We start from the raw sequence: 16,331 nt of genomic DNA on the forward strand, positions 1-16,331 counted from the left end.
TAGAACGTAAGGCCAGGCAATTTCTAAAAGCCATGTACCAACTAGCCCGGCAACAGACGTTACTGTACGTTAGATTTGTCCTTACTGGGCACAAGGCGTATTCTAGCTGTTCTGTACATTGTAATGCCTTGTAGCACAAGTGTATTATCACTAGTAACTCGCTTATCCATGTGGACCGTCACGAAATATTCAGCTTCATCCATTCGTGTGCTGTGGGTGTAGTCCATCATTTATTGTGCGTATATAAACTCCGCATGCATTCAAGTGTGCGCTCATTCCCTTATTCTCGATACGTTGGCGACAGAGTGGGTGTAAGTCGGCGTGCCAGTTGGGGTGGATGTGTTAGGTATACTCTGCGCGAAACGTTATATGGCAGGAAGAAGCGCTAATCTCTTTGTCATTCTCTAACGAGCGGTACTCACTCTTGCCGACGTTCCGGTGTTGAAGTACTCTCTTGGGAGGTTGGCGATACAACGCTGGTCGATGAGTGAAGTCCTTCATTCTCGAGAAAAGTCGTGCATCGCGATGCGCCAGCAACACAGGCTGTCCTCATGTAGCAGCGGTCCGTGAGCTTGGTCACACAGATTAATTCTATTCCTTAATATGCCAGTCGCTATTTTCGCAGCCAGCCTTGCACACGCCTTCAATCCACCGCTCCACAATTTGCAGCACGATTGGAGCACGGTGCGTTATAGAAGACTCAGTTGCATTTCCGACAGATGATCGCTCAGGAGCAAGATAGAAGCGGTAATGGTTTTGTATTCGCGCGCTCTCGCTGAGGCCATGTGCGGGTGGATGGACTGAAGGGGACAGGTGCCGCAACTCGTCCCCTTCGGAACGGGGTGGTGGGTTGTGGCACCAAGCTGTAGTCATTATATTGCCTAATATCCTACCTACGTTAAAAAAAAACCCCACGAAGAATTCCCATGACCGAACTTTCTGAACCCCTATTGGGAGCTTTGTTATTGTACGCCTCCGTTGTTTGTCGTTGGCCTCCTTTTCTTCCGCCAATCTTTCAATCGCCTCTTACTAATCTTTACTGCGGACATGTTTACTTTCCACCTGCTACCCTGAGCCCAAGGGCTTCAAGGAGGCCAGCGGTGCCTAAATCGACCACTGGGTAGACGTCTTCACATTCTAATAAAACATGGGGCGCTATAACGTAAAACTATTCCAAACTTTTCTATTCCAATTCTGCTATCAGCCCTCCGCGATTGGTCAAAAACTTTTTTCGACCACCCTCCACTTCACCTGTCTGTCACGCGACGTTACAAAAACCGCAATACCTCCCCATCTGATATGATGTGTGCACACTGATTATGCATGATTTGACAGAAAAAAGAAAAACAGTTATTTCTGATTCGACCCCTTTTCGCCATTAGCCCTCGGCTATTGGTGAAAAGTTTTCGGGCTGCACCCACTTCACCTGCCTGTCACGCGACGTCACAAAACCGCACGAACTCACCGCGTCAAAGTGACGTGTACGCGATAAAGATGCATTAATATGCCGAACAAAACTGAATTTTTTCCGGAATAGCCGCAGGCTGCCCCGTTCCGAAAGGAATAAAAGATAGCTGCCGCCGATCGCTGAGACGCTGGCTACTCGTACCTGCCGGAGAGCATGGGTGTATTTGCGTATAATAAAACTTCTTGCGTGACCGTGTAACGTTTTCAAGCACTTTCGGCACGTTTACTACCTCATTCTGCCAACTCTTCTTTGCTGAGGGTCAATTTTAGCGTCATTCTTAAGCTTCCGTTGCATGCCGCCGCGATTTTCGACCAGCCACCACAAGCTAAGTAAGGGAAAGCCGACCAATCGCAGACGCCAGCACCACCCTCTTCATCCGGTTATCGGTTTTCAGTGCAGTGGCTCGGCCACATCGAATCCCTCTCCACTTGAGCGTTCTCCTCGCTTCTTGTGAGCCAATTAGATACAACAAGCCGCTCAGTGTAGGCAATGTTATTCGTTTTTCAAGCAAACAAAAGGGACGTCCTATGAACGAGGAGAGCGTTTGATTGGTCTGTTCAGACAACCCTATGGGTGACCGTCCGGTGCTTGCGTCGGTGGTTACGCAAATTTGACGTCAGGAAATTGGAATAGAAACATATTGGAATAGTTTTACGTTATAGGGCCCATGCTCCATAGTTTCCCTAGCTTTACCACAGCAAGCACATGCTTCTTCTTCCTTCTTATGTCTCGCTTTATATATGCGTGCTCTAAGGCATCCCGGTCTCGCTTCGAAAAGTTATGAGCTTTCCTTTGAGTTATCATAACTTTTCACTTTCCTTATTTTTGTTTTTTTCCTCTTAGGTGAGTTACTCATAGCAGGTTTCTTCTCCATTGCCGCCACCCATGAGATTGTCTCAGCTTGATTTGTTGCCACGTTGCTTACTATACTAATCACATACTTGCTGATAAGGTTTCTATAGTTATTTTCCTCCACTGTGAGTCAATGTTTTTCCTGTAAAAATATCTGAACACTCTCGCAACCCATTTACTTTCTTTCATATTCTTTGATCGTTCTTCCAAATAATTTTTACTGTGAGCTTCCCTCACATCAAAACTTGTCCAGCCCATATCACCCTGCACAGATTAATTTGTAGTCTTCGCATGAACGCCCAATGCGAGACGTACGTCCCACTGACCTTTGCTTGCCAACGAGTCCTGATTGTACCTCTAACTTTAAGCAAGCAACCGCATTTCGAAATGTAAGCTCTGGAACCATTACATCTTTCCACATACCCCGGAGCGTCTCGTACCTGTTGTAACCCCATAGTGCTCTGTGTTTCATTATGGCCACATTTCTCTTCCCCTATGCTGTTATTATTTTTCCTACAGCGAAGCTGTATATAGCTAGCCGATTCGTCCGTCCGTCCCTCCATCTGTCGCCTGTGCGCCGAAGACTCGTCCGGCACAACCCCATGTACATGCACGAAAAAAAAAGAGAGAGGCGCGTGATTGGCTTCGCCAGAAGTGAGTCGTTGCTCTCCATCGCAGCCGAGCGAGCGCGCAGCAGTTTTTCTCCGGCTCCGAAATTAGTAGGCCACGCGTCATACGTACTCCTGAGGAGCAGGCAGCTTCCGATCAGCAACGGCGCAAGCAGAACCGGGAACGAGCTCGTCTATATGCTGTACCGATGCCGCAGCCCGGGCAGAACAACAGGCTCGCGCAGCCGAGCGCAAGCAGCAACTGCGTACCGAGAATTCGGCAGCCTACCAAGCCGTCATTTATTGAACCGTCGGGATTAACACAGTGATAAACACTGGGGCCGCACGTTTCAACTTTGCTGGTTAACCATCTGTACGGAGTGCTTGGGCGGTGATTTGTTTCCCTTTGTTTCCATATATCTATTGTCCTCGTTTATCCATATACCGAGGAATTTACATTCTTTTATCCGAGGTATTTTCTGCCCGTGTATTGCATGACGCTGTCTGTTCAATATTTTTATTGAATACCATAACACCCGATTTTGTAACGCTAAATTTCAGACCTAAATTCTCGTCTTCCTGCCCACAGATATTACCCAGACGTTGCATATCACTTTGCTTGTTAACTAGCAACACAATATGTCGTCAGAATTAACCAAACATAGAAGCTGCTGCTCTACTATTGTGCCCTACTTATTTTACGATAGATTAAACTCGATGTTACTTCCCTCTAGCGCCCTTTCTATCCTTACCATGAAGATCATAAACAGCAGTGGGGATCACTCATACGCCTACCGATTCTGAAGCCATTCTGAAGTTCTCCCAATATGCTCTTATCCTCTGGCCATGCCTGCAGCTTTAATTTAATCGCATGTATTGCTAACCTGTATATTACTGACGTAATTGTCAACGGTCTATACGAGTGAATTCTACGTTTTCCCCCTTACCTCCATAAATTAAATTCATTCTATTTTACCGCCAACTGTCTGGCATTCGGCTATCTTTTAAGGTTGTTTTTCTTCTGCTTTCAACAGAACTTCTTTACTTTGGGGTCTTAGTTCATTAATCGGCCTAACGGGAACCTCGTCTAGCCCTGTGGTTGTGCGCTTAGGAATATTCTCTTCGGCTTTCTTCCAGTTGAAATTTGTCAGCACCATCTTCCTTTTCGATCTGGTTCTCTTTCATGCTCTTTTTTTCTTCAAATACAACCTCGTCATTGCCTTGGAAAGATTCGGCTGGTACTTTGCGGGTATAATTTAATGCCTAATCCCCTTCCAGTTTGTTTCCATCTTCGTCTAGGATATGTTGTATTGTTCCAGACTTCCTTCCTAATAAGATTATCGGGTCCCAAAATATGCTAGGTGCGGCCTTCTTTATCGCACGTATTTTTGACAACCAACGTTCCCTTTCAGCTTCTATATTTGCTTGCACCAGTATTTGAACATAAGACCTTTTTTTTCCGGTACCGTTTCCCATTTTTTGGATACTCCATCCTGCGGCAACTGCGCTTTTTTTGCCTGCCAGTGCTCTTGGGATGTTTCCTGTCGTTCATCGATCGCTTCCCGTATCGCCCGGTTCCACCAGCTTTTCGGTTTCTTTTTTGGAGCGCAGCTCTTTGGCGTCCGTTCCTGGGTTTCGCGTCGTCGTCGGCCTCGTAACCAGCTCCGCCCCCCTTTCATCCCCCCAGCGCTAGCAGCGACCGACTGATACCGCTGGATGCCACTGACGCCGCTAGAGAGTCTAGATAACGTGACTGCATAGAACACCGTCGCCGCCATGCAGAAAGAGGAGGAAAGGGTCCCCCCCCCCCCTGTTCTTGTGTGGCGGATAGGGTGCTCTTCAGTTGCCGACGCGCCGGTTATTTCACGTAGGCCCCGGCACATCGACGAATACGTGACCACCTTCCCACGGCTAGACCTGGTTCTTAGCGCTGCGGAAGCGAGGGTATCATATTGTTTGTGTCGGCATCGGCGGCGTTGTCCCTGAAACCAACTCTGCAGCTGGGGTTGACTCACTATCGGCGTCAGCGGCATCAGTCAGTCGCTGCTATCTCTTCCCTCCTCCCTTTATCGTGTTGTCCGCTTGCTGCGCGCGCTTCTGCCCCCATCGTTTGCCGCTGGGTGTACACGCCGCCCCCCTCCCCCCCTCTTCCTGCGAGTCTCCGGTTGTCAAAGCGCCGGCTCGAACTTAATTCCTTTCTTCGCTCCTCCTCCAATGCAACCCCTGTGCGGTGGCAATCAGAGAGCCAGATCGGTGGCGGCGGATCTGTATATGTGCACCGCCCGAGCCGAAATTGCCGCTGCCGTTCGCCCTGTGCGGTGGCAATCAGAGAGCCAGATCGGTGGCGGCGGATCTGTATATGTGCACCGCCCGAGCCGAAATTGCCGCTGCCGTTCGCCACTGCGAAATTATCTGCCAGTTCTTTCTGAGCCATGAGCGAGACGACCGATGGAAGTCCTCCGTCTGCTGCTGCTGCTGCTGCTGCTAAACGAGCTGCCAGAGCAGAGGCCCAGCGCCGTCGCCGTCAGAATCCAGAGGTGCGTGCCGCCGAAGCAGAAGCTTACCGTCGCCGCCGTCGAGATGATCCAGGAGTACGCGTCGCCGAAGCAGAGGCTAAGCGCCGCCGCCGAGAAGACCCTGCCGTTCGCGCCGCCGAAGCGGAGGCTCATCGTCTATTTCTCCGACCACAAAGCTTCCTTCATGACTGTCAAGAACTGTTAGTGGAGTCTTTGTTAAAGGAATACGTGTGAAAAATAAAAAAAAATTCTGTGATAGCGCATACATGTGTTGCTCGATTTCTTTGCCTCAATCTATCGAAAAGGTGAAACAGCTTATTTGCTGCGCTCAAATTTCGCATTAGGAAGTAACGTAATCGTCGGTGATTTTTTCCTTTCCAGCGAACATGTTTCTCTTTCCGTATCTGTCGTAATTACACTTAGAATCTCATTATATTCTCACTCTTTGCTTGGCCATTTCCCAAGTTCTTCCTCGAGTCTTGTGACTGTATTCTTTATTTGTTCAACGTGCAAATTGGGTTGAAATCTGGGCCAGTTGGTACATACTTGAACGAAAAAACCAGTCACCAGTGAACTTCTCCTCTTGTCCTTTGTGTTTTTGACTGTTTTTTTCGTGCAAATTGGGACTGGCCATCGCTCCTTGCTCTCTTTCCCAACTACAGATTCCATTTTCAAGATGATGCATTTATGGTAATTCCCTATGCTGCTATACCCTTCCTCGTCAATGACCATTTCTCTGTCATAAGTTCCTTCTGTCAACAGAGATGTTGTCTGTTGACAGAAGGAACTTATGACCGAGAAATTGTCATTGACGAGGAAGGGTATAGCAGCATAGGGAATTGCCACAAATACATCATGGTCGATTGCCGGTTTCCCACTTCCCACGTTGTCTGCCGATCACAATTAGGCAATATAACGAGGTTATATTGCTCACAAAGATCTGGCATGGACTTCCCGTTGTTGTCCATATAGACATCTAGATCCTGTATGCGGGCATTCATGCCACCAAAGAGGGCAATTTTGACATCATTCTCGAAACCCTTAAAGTCAGCATTTAGGAATTCGACTAACTCTTTATTCTTCTCTCTGCAATTATTTCCGGTGCACAAATACGCTATGGAGAACAGACTGGTGGGCTAGTCGGTACTGCATAACTTGAGGCTAAGGGAAAGAAAAGCAAGACCACAACGGAAAGGAACGAAGACATTGAGCTAATAACAAGTGAATTTTATTGCACATGGTTACGACATATATACCATCGTACAACAGGGCAATGTCGCAACATTGATTTCTTTTCGGCAAAATCATCCACCATAGGCCGCTAGATATGAACATGATTTCTTTTTCTGACAGCGACCACAGATGGGCAACTTACAGAGTTGTCATTTCTAATCATTTCGAATACCTCGATGATCTCCCTAGTGACTTGATCTGGGTTTCTGGATATCACTTTTGGTTTGTCAAACAAGGGTTTACAGCCACAACGCGAGCAGTGCGCGGCTAGATGACTACTCTTTGGCAGACCATTAACATTGTTCGAATGTTCCCGTAAGCAACCATTGAGGCGCGTTCCTGTCTGACCAATGTATTCTTTCCCGCAGTCTAAAGGAAAACGGTACACCACACCTTCCATGCACGAGAAAACGTGATCACCCGGATTCCGCCGCGCAGCAGAGCAGAAGAAGAAAGGTAGTGGCGATTCCGTACTTGCACCAAGCTAGCCATAACATGAAGATAAGTAGCGTTGACGTCGTCTTTTCAGCCCCTTCGAAATTGACTAGTTTGGGCGTGAAAATTAGCAATACCCCAAGAGGCGCCATGACTGCAATAAAAAACGCCGATAACCGATCAGCTTACTGTCCGTTGCCTACAAAGTATTTACTAAGGTAATCGCAAATATATAGAATCAGGAACACCTTAGACTTCTGTCAAGCAAAGGACCAGGCAGGATTCCGTAAAGGCTACTCAACAATAGATTATATTCACGCTATCAATCAGGTGATAGAAAAATGTGCGGAATATAACCAACCCTTTATATATAGCTTTCATTGATTACGAGAAAGCGTTTGATTCAGTCGAAACCTCAGCAGTCATGGAGGCATTACGGAATAAGGGTGTAGACGAGCCGTATGTAAAAATACGGAACGATATCTATAGCGGCTCCACAGCCACCGTAGTCGTACATAAAGAAAGCAACAAAATCCCAATAAAGAAAGGCCTCAGGCAGGGAGATACGATCTCTCCAATGCTATTCACAGCGCGTTTACAGGAGGTATTCAGAGACCTGGATTGGGAAGAACTTGGGATAAAAGTAGAATACGTTAATAGCATGCGATGCGCTGATGATATTGCCTTGCTTAGTAACTCAGGGGACCAATTGCAATGCATGCTCACTGACCTGGAGAGGCAAAGCAGAACGGTGGGTCTGAAAATTAATCTGCAGAAAACAAAAGTAATGTTTAACAGTCTCGGAAGAGAACAGCAGTTTACGATAGGTAGCGAGGCACTGGAAGTGGTAAGGGAATACATCTACTCAGGGCCGTTAGTGACCACAGATCCGGATCATGAGACTGAAATAATCAGAAAAAATGGGCTGGGGTGCGTTTGGCAGGCATTCTCAGATCATGAACAGTAGGTTGCCATTATCCCTCAAGAGAAAAGTGCATAACAGCTGTGTTATACCAGTACTCTCCTATGGGGCAGAAGCCTGGAGGCTTACGAAAAGGGTTCTACTTAAATTGAGGATGACGCAACGAGCTATGGAAAGAAGAATGATGGGTGTAACGCTAAGGGGATAAGAAGAGATCAGATTGGGTGAGGGAACAAATGCGAGTTAATGACATCTTAGTTGAAATCAAGAAAAATAAATGGGCATGGACAGGGCATGTAATGAGGAGGGAAGATAACCGATGCTCATTAAGGATTACGGACTGGCCATCGCAGGGGGCGGCAGAAAGTTAGGTGGGTGGATGAGATTAGGAAGTTTGCAGGGACAGTAGGGCCACAATTAGCACATGACCGGGTAGTTGAAGTATGCGAGAGGCCTTTGCCGCCCTGAAGTGGGTGTAGCCAGGCTGATCAGATGATGATGATGAAAACTAGCTGAGACGCCCTGTATACTCAATCCTCTAGGTGGCCCTGGGCCTTTGGCGTTGCGCTGTTTAGCACGAGCTCGTCAGTTCAATTCGTGGCCGCAGCGGCCACATTCCTATATACAGGAAATCCAAAAAACTCTCGTGCGCTGTGCTTTGAGCGCGCAGTTAAATACCGTGGTCAAAATCAATCCGGAGCCCTCCACCATGAGGCGTCCCTCATAGTCCACATTGCAGCTCCCGGACGTAAAACCCCGCTATTTAACCCCCATACCCTATTTAGCTCACAGAGCCATCCCTTCTCAAACTAATTCTTTTCATCATTAATTAATTAATTACAGCGCTGTGCACCTCAAGCGCCTGAACAGGTTTATGGCTATTTGTCACATGCAGGAAGAGAATAGCACATAAAAATTATGTGAATGAGCTGTTAATTTTCTGTCGACTCATAGTACGGTAAAAACATAACGCCGTATACAGAGTGAGAAGGATTTTCAGTTGGTTCATAGCTGAAAAAACATTTTCCAAAAATAACTTCATAGTAAGCATCGTTTAGGTAGATAATTACTGTACCGGAACACTTCTCAGGCATTCAGACATTTAACATCTACTGAAGTAATGCAAGCCAAATAAATATATAAATACAGAGGCGCTTTTTTTCTTTTTGGAGTGACTTGCTCCTCGCCGTCGGCGTGACGGAACAGGATGGAGCTTTGCTTTCGCGTCGTTTGAACGATGAAAATAATCTTTCGCGTTGAATTTCGATTAGAGAGTGTACGTGTCTTAAAATAATCTTTCGCGTTGGATTTCGATTAGAGAGTGTACGTGTCTTTCGAAACGAATCACATGTCTTCGTGAAGTTTAAATCGTGTTAGCGCAGTGTAGCGAAACGGAGCAGGACGGCGCGCTACGCACCGGATAGTTTAAAAATATTTGCTGTGGGTGGCGTCCGCGATTGACGCTGCCGCGCCCCCGCGCGGTGCCGTGGTGGTCCATGGGCTAAAAGACTCCAAAGTGTAGTCACAACTCTTGCAGAGCGACACCAAAGTTGCGCCATTAAAGGCCGCGCCAGTGCAACAAACGTACATGCTGCGCAAACTCTTTAGGTGTGTTGTGATGTACTTGGGGATCACGTAGCAATGATTCAGTTGGACCTGGCAGCAGCGACCGATCGCGTCTCTCATGACGTTCTCTTTTCTGCACTGCAGTACATGAATGTGGGTAGTGTAAAAGCGGATGGCGTAAAAAGGGCATGTGCGAATCGCTCGAAAATTGGATGATGGCCAACGGAGAAGTAACTAACTGATCGTGCGCCTATGAGCTCTTCAAATATACGACAAGCATTCCCTGTGCTATTGGTCGCCTAGATCAAGCCTACTTATGTGGCTATAATACGTACTGAAAATAGGAGATTGCTTTGCGCCCAGATCACATCGCTGCCTTTTGGTCCAACAGAAACGGCACATGGGCTCGCGTGAAAACGGGCTTCTGCGCGAGCGGCCCTAACAGAACGATGCGCCGCATCGCGTGCGAACCGAACGGCATGGCATCGGAAAGGATTCGACCCGTCTGTGCCGCTTTGTCGCTGCTTTATTGGAGCGCTCACACCTGCTTCGCCCAATGAGCTCTAATCAGGGTGGGTGGACGCGGCTCAGTGCAAGCACGTGCGTTGACAAGCCTCGAGCGAGTGGAACTGATTGGATCCCACCAGGCACCGCAACAGAGACGCGCGGGACACGTTCACGCACCGCGCACTACCTTCGGCCTGCATGTCGGCGAAGAAGGGGTACTTCAAGTGTTTCAGGCTGCATGCGCCGGCCTCTGGAACTCCGCAGCGCTCCGAGTCCGCCTGCACGTCCCCCTTTTTCCCTTCGCACTGCCTGGAGCATTCGCGGAAGGTCTCGTAGACGCCACGACGGCTCTGCGGGCAGTTGCCACGCGGGTAGTCCCATGTCGTACACGCACGTCCGTCGAAGTACCAGAATGTGGCCACGACGTCCTGCCTGTAAAGGAGGATGTAGCGAAGAGACGTTGAGGATACTTTTGAGTTTACGTTAGGCGTTAAAGTGTCTCTCTAACAATCTTGACAAGCGACTAGTTGAAGGGAAGGTGAAGACTTCGTTACCTCTAACATTGTTGTTATTCTTTTTTGCTTTTACGCGTTTGTTTTGTCGTTTCTCCTGCTGCCCATGCACCGCAGATTGGGTGCACGCTAACACCAGGTGGTCAAAATTAATCAGGAATGCCCCACTACGGCATGCCTGATGATCATATCTTGGTTTTGGCACGTTAAAAGCCGAGAATTGAACTTTTAATTATCGTGCTGCGCCAGTATGTCTTATGTTGCGAGTCTGACCAAGACAGACGAACAACGACACGAAGACAGGGAAGCGTGATTTCGAAAAACAAAACAAGTTGGTGTCCGCGCTGCTAATTAAAATGGAGTCGTACATTTCGGTGGTAGTCTACGGGAGTGTTTCCAGCGCTTTCTCAGCTTGTGAGCCGCCAAAATGAAGAAAGCAAAAAGTCTTTTTGTCGCCGTTTTATCAACTAACTTTGTCAAGTTGAGATCCTGAACGGTAAACATTTGCCTGATGGTGTCGAATAATACAAGAATTACAATCCCATCCGTTAACTTTTTTATGCAAACTTGTCGCACTTGCGCTTTGCGAGGAAGCCATGGTACTGATGCAGTAATTGTGTATAAAGGAGAGGTAGGTACCTGTGTTTTTAGTCTGTAAGAGACGGCGCGCATGTTGCGCTTGTATTAAGGCGCTGCGCAGGCAGCACCTGCAGAAATGTGCATTCGGGAGCGGGACGCGATAATAACTGATTTTCGGTTATATTATTAACCACGCTCTTCGGGATTTGTGCGAAGTTACGTGCGCGACGCGGACTCTGAGGTCGGTTGTCCGTGTTCTTCTCGTGGCCACAGAAGGCAACACCGTAGTGGACGACGACGAGGACGTTTTTTTCGCGAGTACTCACTCAGGATAGCGTTTTTAACTTTGCAAGCATTTATGTGCCTACACAACGACAAAAGCAGTCCGTCCGTCCGTCACGTAAGACGATCGGTTTCGAAATAGCAGCGAACGAGTTGACCTCCGTGCTGCCTCTCGCTTCAGCGGAGCGGTGAGAACACAGCGCTCACGAAGTTGGCAGCACTCGGCGCACTCAGCCGCACATCGCTTTCGGGATGCAGGGCCCGCGCGGCCGCGCCGAAGGCAGCCGCAGCCGGCGTAGGGCGGGTCGCCGTCAACGATGGTCCGCATCGAGAGGAGGCAGCGTGATCGACCCCATCTAAGCACGACATCTACCAAACGTGACACTGTCAGATTACTGCACATACTACAGCACGCATCTTCCACGATGCAGCCGGATCTTACAAATGCACCATCATATATGTAGATCCTTGTCCCCTACTGACACGTACCCGCTCTGGGGGATTGGCGAAGAATCGGGTAGGTAAACTGTAAAATATGTCAAAATGTTATACTAGGCAAGCTATAACCGAAAGATAGAGATTGTAGAGCCTGCAATATTTCATGAAACTGAAAATGCTACGATGACCATAAAGTAAAAACAATTCAAGTTCAATTTTGCTGAAAGAAAAGGAGTCTAAAAAAGTTTGTATTCAGAGTTTAAATCTCACTGACCATCACATAACATGAGTGAACGTTGCTACTACTCGCCTCTTCGTCGTCGTCTCATGCTGATCTGAGTTAACATTTCGGTGTTGCAACCACGCTTCTCTGTTCCACGGTTCTTTCCACGTGTTTCTCACAATTATACCTGACACAGCAGCTTACGACGACGAAACAACAGGTGATTAGTAGCAAACGCTTACATATCATTTACATAACTCCCACAGGAGATTGTGCGTGTGATTTTGCGAAGAAGGCGGTTTGCTGCGTTGAAATAAAAGCAATATGGTCGTGAGTGTCAGCTGTTTGATTTGCGCCGTTCTTTCCGTGCCGCATTCGATGCGGAAGCATCCTGCAGGAGTATCAGCAGTTCTACGGAATGGGGTATGTCCAAGGAGGTTTTAAAACGAAATTCCAGGAATGGAAGCTGGAAACGAAGGAAGGAAAGAGGAGGCTGGACAGGACCAAACAGGGTTCTGTATGGCCATGTGCGGCGCTGATTGTTTCTAACTCGCCGCCGACGCTGCATGAAATGTTGTTCTGCTGACTCCGCTTCTAATGCTGTTTCGCGCAACGATTATAGAACCGGGTTCTTTTATAGAACCTTGGCTCTCTAAACGCAGGCTCCTCTTGGGCGCGCAAAGAGAGCAACTCTCCACACGGCTAGCTGGGAACGAAAAGTCTTTACTCTCCGGACGAGCGGCCGTGCCTTCCATGGCAGTGAAATCATCTGCGCTCGGGAGGACGGTCTCCGCAGCTTACATCACAAGGCGCTGGCGCGTGACACTACGCGAGGTGCCGTGGCATATCTCCCGCTCAGGTTAGGACCCCACAGCCCGTAGTGGTCAGGCACAAAGGCGGCCAGAACGAACGGTGGCAGCCCGAATCCCCGTTGTCTCGACTGGAGAGTCGCTGCCAGGCTCGGGAAGTGAATTACTTGTCGCTGCACAGTGGCTCGCCTGGCTGGAAATTCTCAGCTAGTGATTCTGCGGCTGTCGGCAGCTCGAAACCTTCGTCGTCAGTGTCGAAGAGTGATGGGGAGGGACACGGCCGCTGTTTCTTTTCTGAGGTCAGCAAGCATCTTTCTGTTGCGGCGCACATTTCCCAGCTCTGTTCGGACACACCAGAAAGTCTGCTCGGTGCATTTTGCTTTATTTCCCCTCGCATTTGAGGTATTTTACCCAGACGCGGGTTTGCGGCGAGGCAGTTGGTAGCTCCCTGGCCTCACGGTGACAGTAGAAGTCTAGCCTCTGGCGTTCTTTCGCTTCGCAGTTTCGAAATGCGAGGTATATCTTTGCCTAATCAGAGCCAAGGCGAAACGTGAAGCGGCTCCAGGTCGTAAAGTTTGTCGGCGGTGCTCGCGCGCCCCCATGCGTCTGCTCGTTCTCCGCTACTGGCTCGGCGCCTCTTAGTGCACTCGCCAGTACGGGTGCGCGCACCACAAACAGACGTGGTTGGGTTGCACTAGGTGCACTATGTTGCGCGTACGCCTCCACTTGCAGATGCAACAACGATGTTATCGTGCTTGGACTTTATATGGAACATCACGGCGACGACGACCACGACGGTAGAAATGCGCCTGGAGTGTCCATATAATTACTATCGCAATAAAACACTTCGTCGAAGACGAGAGAGAGAGAGAACAAAAACTTTTATATGTAGAGATGGGGGTAACTATCTGGTAGGGTGGAGCCCTTAGTTCAGAGCCCATTGGCTTGCGCCACTCCACGTGCCCGCCGGATCAGCCGTCGCTGCTCTTGCGGGTCTAAGCTGGTCAGCGTAGTCTCCCAGGAGGAAGGTAAAGGTAAAGGAATAGGGGAGTAACCCTGAGGGTGTGGACATTCTAAGGTGCAATGATATACTGTGGGCTTTGCTCCACAGTAGGGTCAGTATGAGGGATATTGTGTGGGGTGTAAGAGGTGAAGATAAAAGAGGTAGAGAAAATGAATGTTGGAAGCTGTCGCCACGCGACGGCGTCGTCTCGGTTAAGAGAATTATTTGGTGGGGCGAAGTGTATCCTGCTATCTCTGTAATGTCGCAGAGTTTCAATGTAGTTCAGTGGTTCTGTCGGTGCGCCGTCTGGGTTGGACAGCTCTTCCAATAGCGCCCGGTTAGCGAGCTCTCGGGCTACCGCATTAGCGCGTTCATTACTATGGAGAGAGGCACGTCCAGGTTTCCGGACGATACGCACTCTGTGTAACGTTGTGGGGTGTAATGATGTAAGGATGCGGTGTGTAGGGTGTCACACTCCCTTGTGCCAAAGTCCTGCATTAATTAATTAATTAATTAATTTTCGGGTTTTACGTGCCAAAACCACTTTCTGATTATGAGGCACGCCGTAGTGGAGGACTCCGGAAATTTCGACCACCTGGGGTTCTTTAACGTGCACCTATATCTAAGTACACGGGTGTTTTCGCATTTCGCCCCCATCGAAATGCGGCCGCCGTGGCCGGGATTCAATCCCACGACCTCGTGCTCAGCAGCCTAACACCATAGCCACTGAGCAACCACGGCGGGTCAAAGTCCTGCAGGCAGTCTATGAATCAGTGACCATTGTGACGGTTCCATTCGGTACCGGTATGTTTGAAGCGTGTGCGATGGCTAGGGAAATAACAGCCTCTTCCGCCATGCCGGTGTACACATTGCTGAACGTGGCCGAAGCCCTCAGAATGTCTGTATTATCTAGTACGACTAGACATAGGGCATGTCTCTGTGGGTAGCGGGCCACCTCGGTGTATAGGACTGGTGTGTTTGATGTGTCATCGTCAAAGAGTAGAGCCAGGGCTTGTGCTCTTTCCTTCCTTCGGCCTTTATGACGGTCAGGGTGCATATTCCGGGGGAACGGGGCCACGTGAATTTTGTTGCGAATGCTAAGTGCAAGATGTGTGCGGTCTTCCTGTTGTTGTTTTCTTGGTGTCTGGTATCCTAGCCGCGATAAAATGAGGCACCCTTGCATTCTTCGTTGGAGACGTTGCAGTTAAGATGACTTTCGACACCGTGCTTTCGACTAGTTCGCGGATGGCGTTGTGCACCCCGAGTCGTAGTAGGAGCTACGTGGACGCATGTTGGGGTAGTCCCAGCGCTGCATTTAGTGCTGTACGGAGGAGGGCGACCATCTGGTGCATCTCGGTCTGAATCAGGTTATGATAAGGGAGGTGGTAGCTTGATCTGCTAATTATAAGGGCTTGCACGATTCGGACTACATCTTTTTCATGGAGTCCTTGTCTGCAGTTTGTAATGCGCTTTATCATGTGCGTTACTTGGGTGATTTGTTGGCGGAGTATGTGTAGGGTATGTGTGGCCTTCCCGTTGCGTTGTATGTGAAGGCCTAGTACACGTAGCCTGTCTACCCTTGGAATAACGAATTTGGTTCAATGTGTGCACTGCGATCACCCCTGATTCACATCGGACGTCGTCAGCGTGCCGTGGCTCATGCATGTTGCGCTCCTAGAGCGGGCGTTTCTCCGGGAGGACGTGAGTTCGTTTGGGCTGTCCGCCATATGCAGGGGTTTTATAAAAGGGCATGGTCCCGCGCTTCTTTTGAAGCAACTGATTATGGTATCCCGAGAAACCCCCGTGCCTGCCGCCCTAATGCTATCACCGATCGCTTGGTGTCGCCCCGGAACTTGTTCATGCGAGTGAAACGTTTCATGCACGGTGGTCAGTTTGAAACTGTCGTCCAAATCGTCAACGCTCAGGTCTTCGAGGAGGAGATGGCGTGCTAGCTGTTCCGCAGCGTAGCACTACCTCCTCCGACGTCAACAACGACGACAACCGCCATCACCGTAGTTGAAGAAGAAGGTGGAAGGACGTGGAGGGGACTGGGGGCTTGGTGGCAGGGCCGCATAAATTAAAATAACACAAAATAAGAAGCTGCTCAAAAATGCATGTGAAGTTGCCTCATTGACTTTCGGAAATGATTTGCATTGACATAAATAATCATCAAGAATAGTTTCTGCCGGAATTTTTTGTCGCTTTCGCGTTGTCGACGTTTTCCGGTACAAGGAGAGCTTGGAATGCTGAAACTAGCGAGTGGAGCTGGCGTCCAAATAGAAATTTAGTCGTGCTGAAGCCTGTCAGCGAAGGCGTATCCCTGCAGGCCAATAGAGCGATGTAAGGGTCTTGTGCTATTTCCAAAAGATGTTTCCGCC

The 16,331-nt window shown here is 48.9% G+C and overlaps 1 protein-coding gene across 1 annotated transcript in view; it reads right to left on the reverse strand.

Annotated features, from left to right (window-relative positions):
• Positions 1 to 6,696: 6,696 nt before the first annotated feature.
• LOC139051712 (uncharacterized) overlaps positions 6,697 to 16,331 on the reverse strand; it is a 41,133-nt gene continuing 31,498 nt past the window's right edge. Inside the window, exon 3 of the mRNA XM_070528697.1 lies at positions 6,697 to 10,539. Within this exon, the coding sequence (XP_070384798.1) occupies positions 10,188 to 10,539 (352 nt within the window). The 3' untranslated portion in view covers positions 6,697 to 10,187. The remainder of the gene's footprint in view (positions 10,540 to 16,331) is intronic.

Source organism: Dermacentor albipictus, unplaced genomic scaffold (assembly GCF_038994185.2).
Source record: "Dermacentor albipictus isolate Rhodes 1998 colony unplaced genomic scaffold, USDA_Dalb.pri_finalv2 scaffold_14, whole genome shotgun sequence".
Classification (NCBI taxonomy): Eukaryota; Metazoa; Arthropoda; class Arachnida; order Ixodida; family Ixodidae; genus Dermacentor; species Dermacentor albipictus.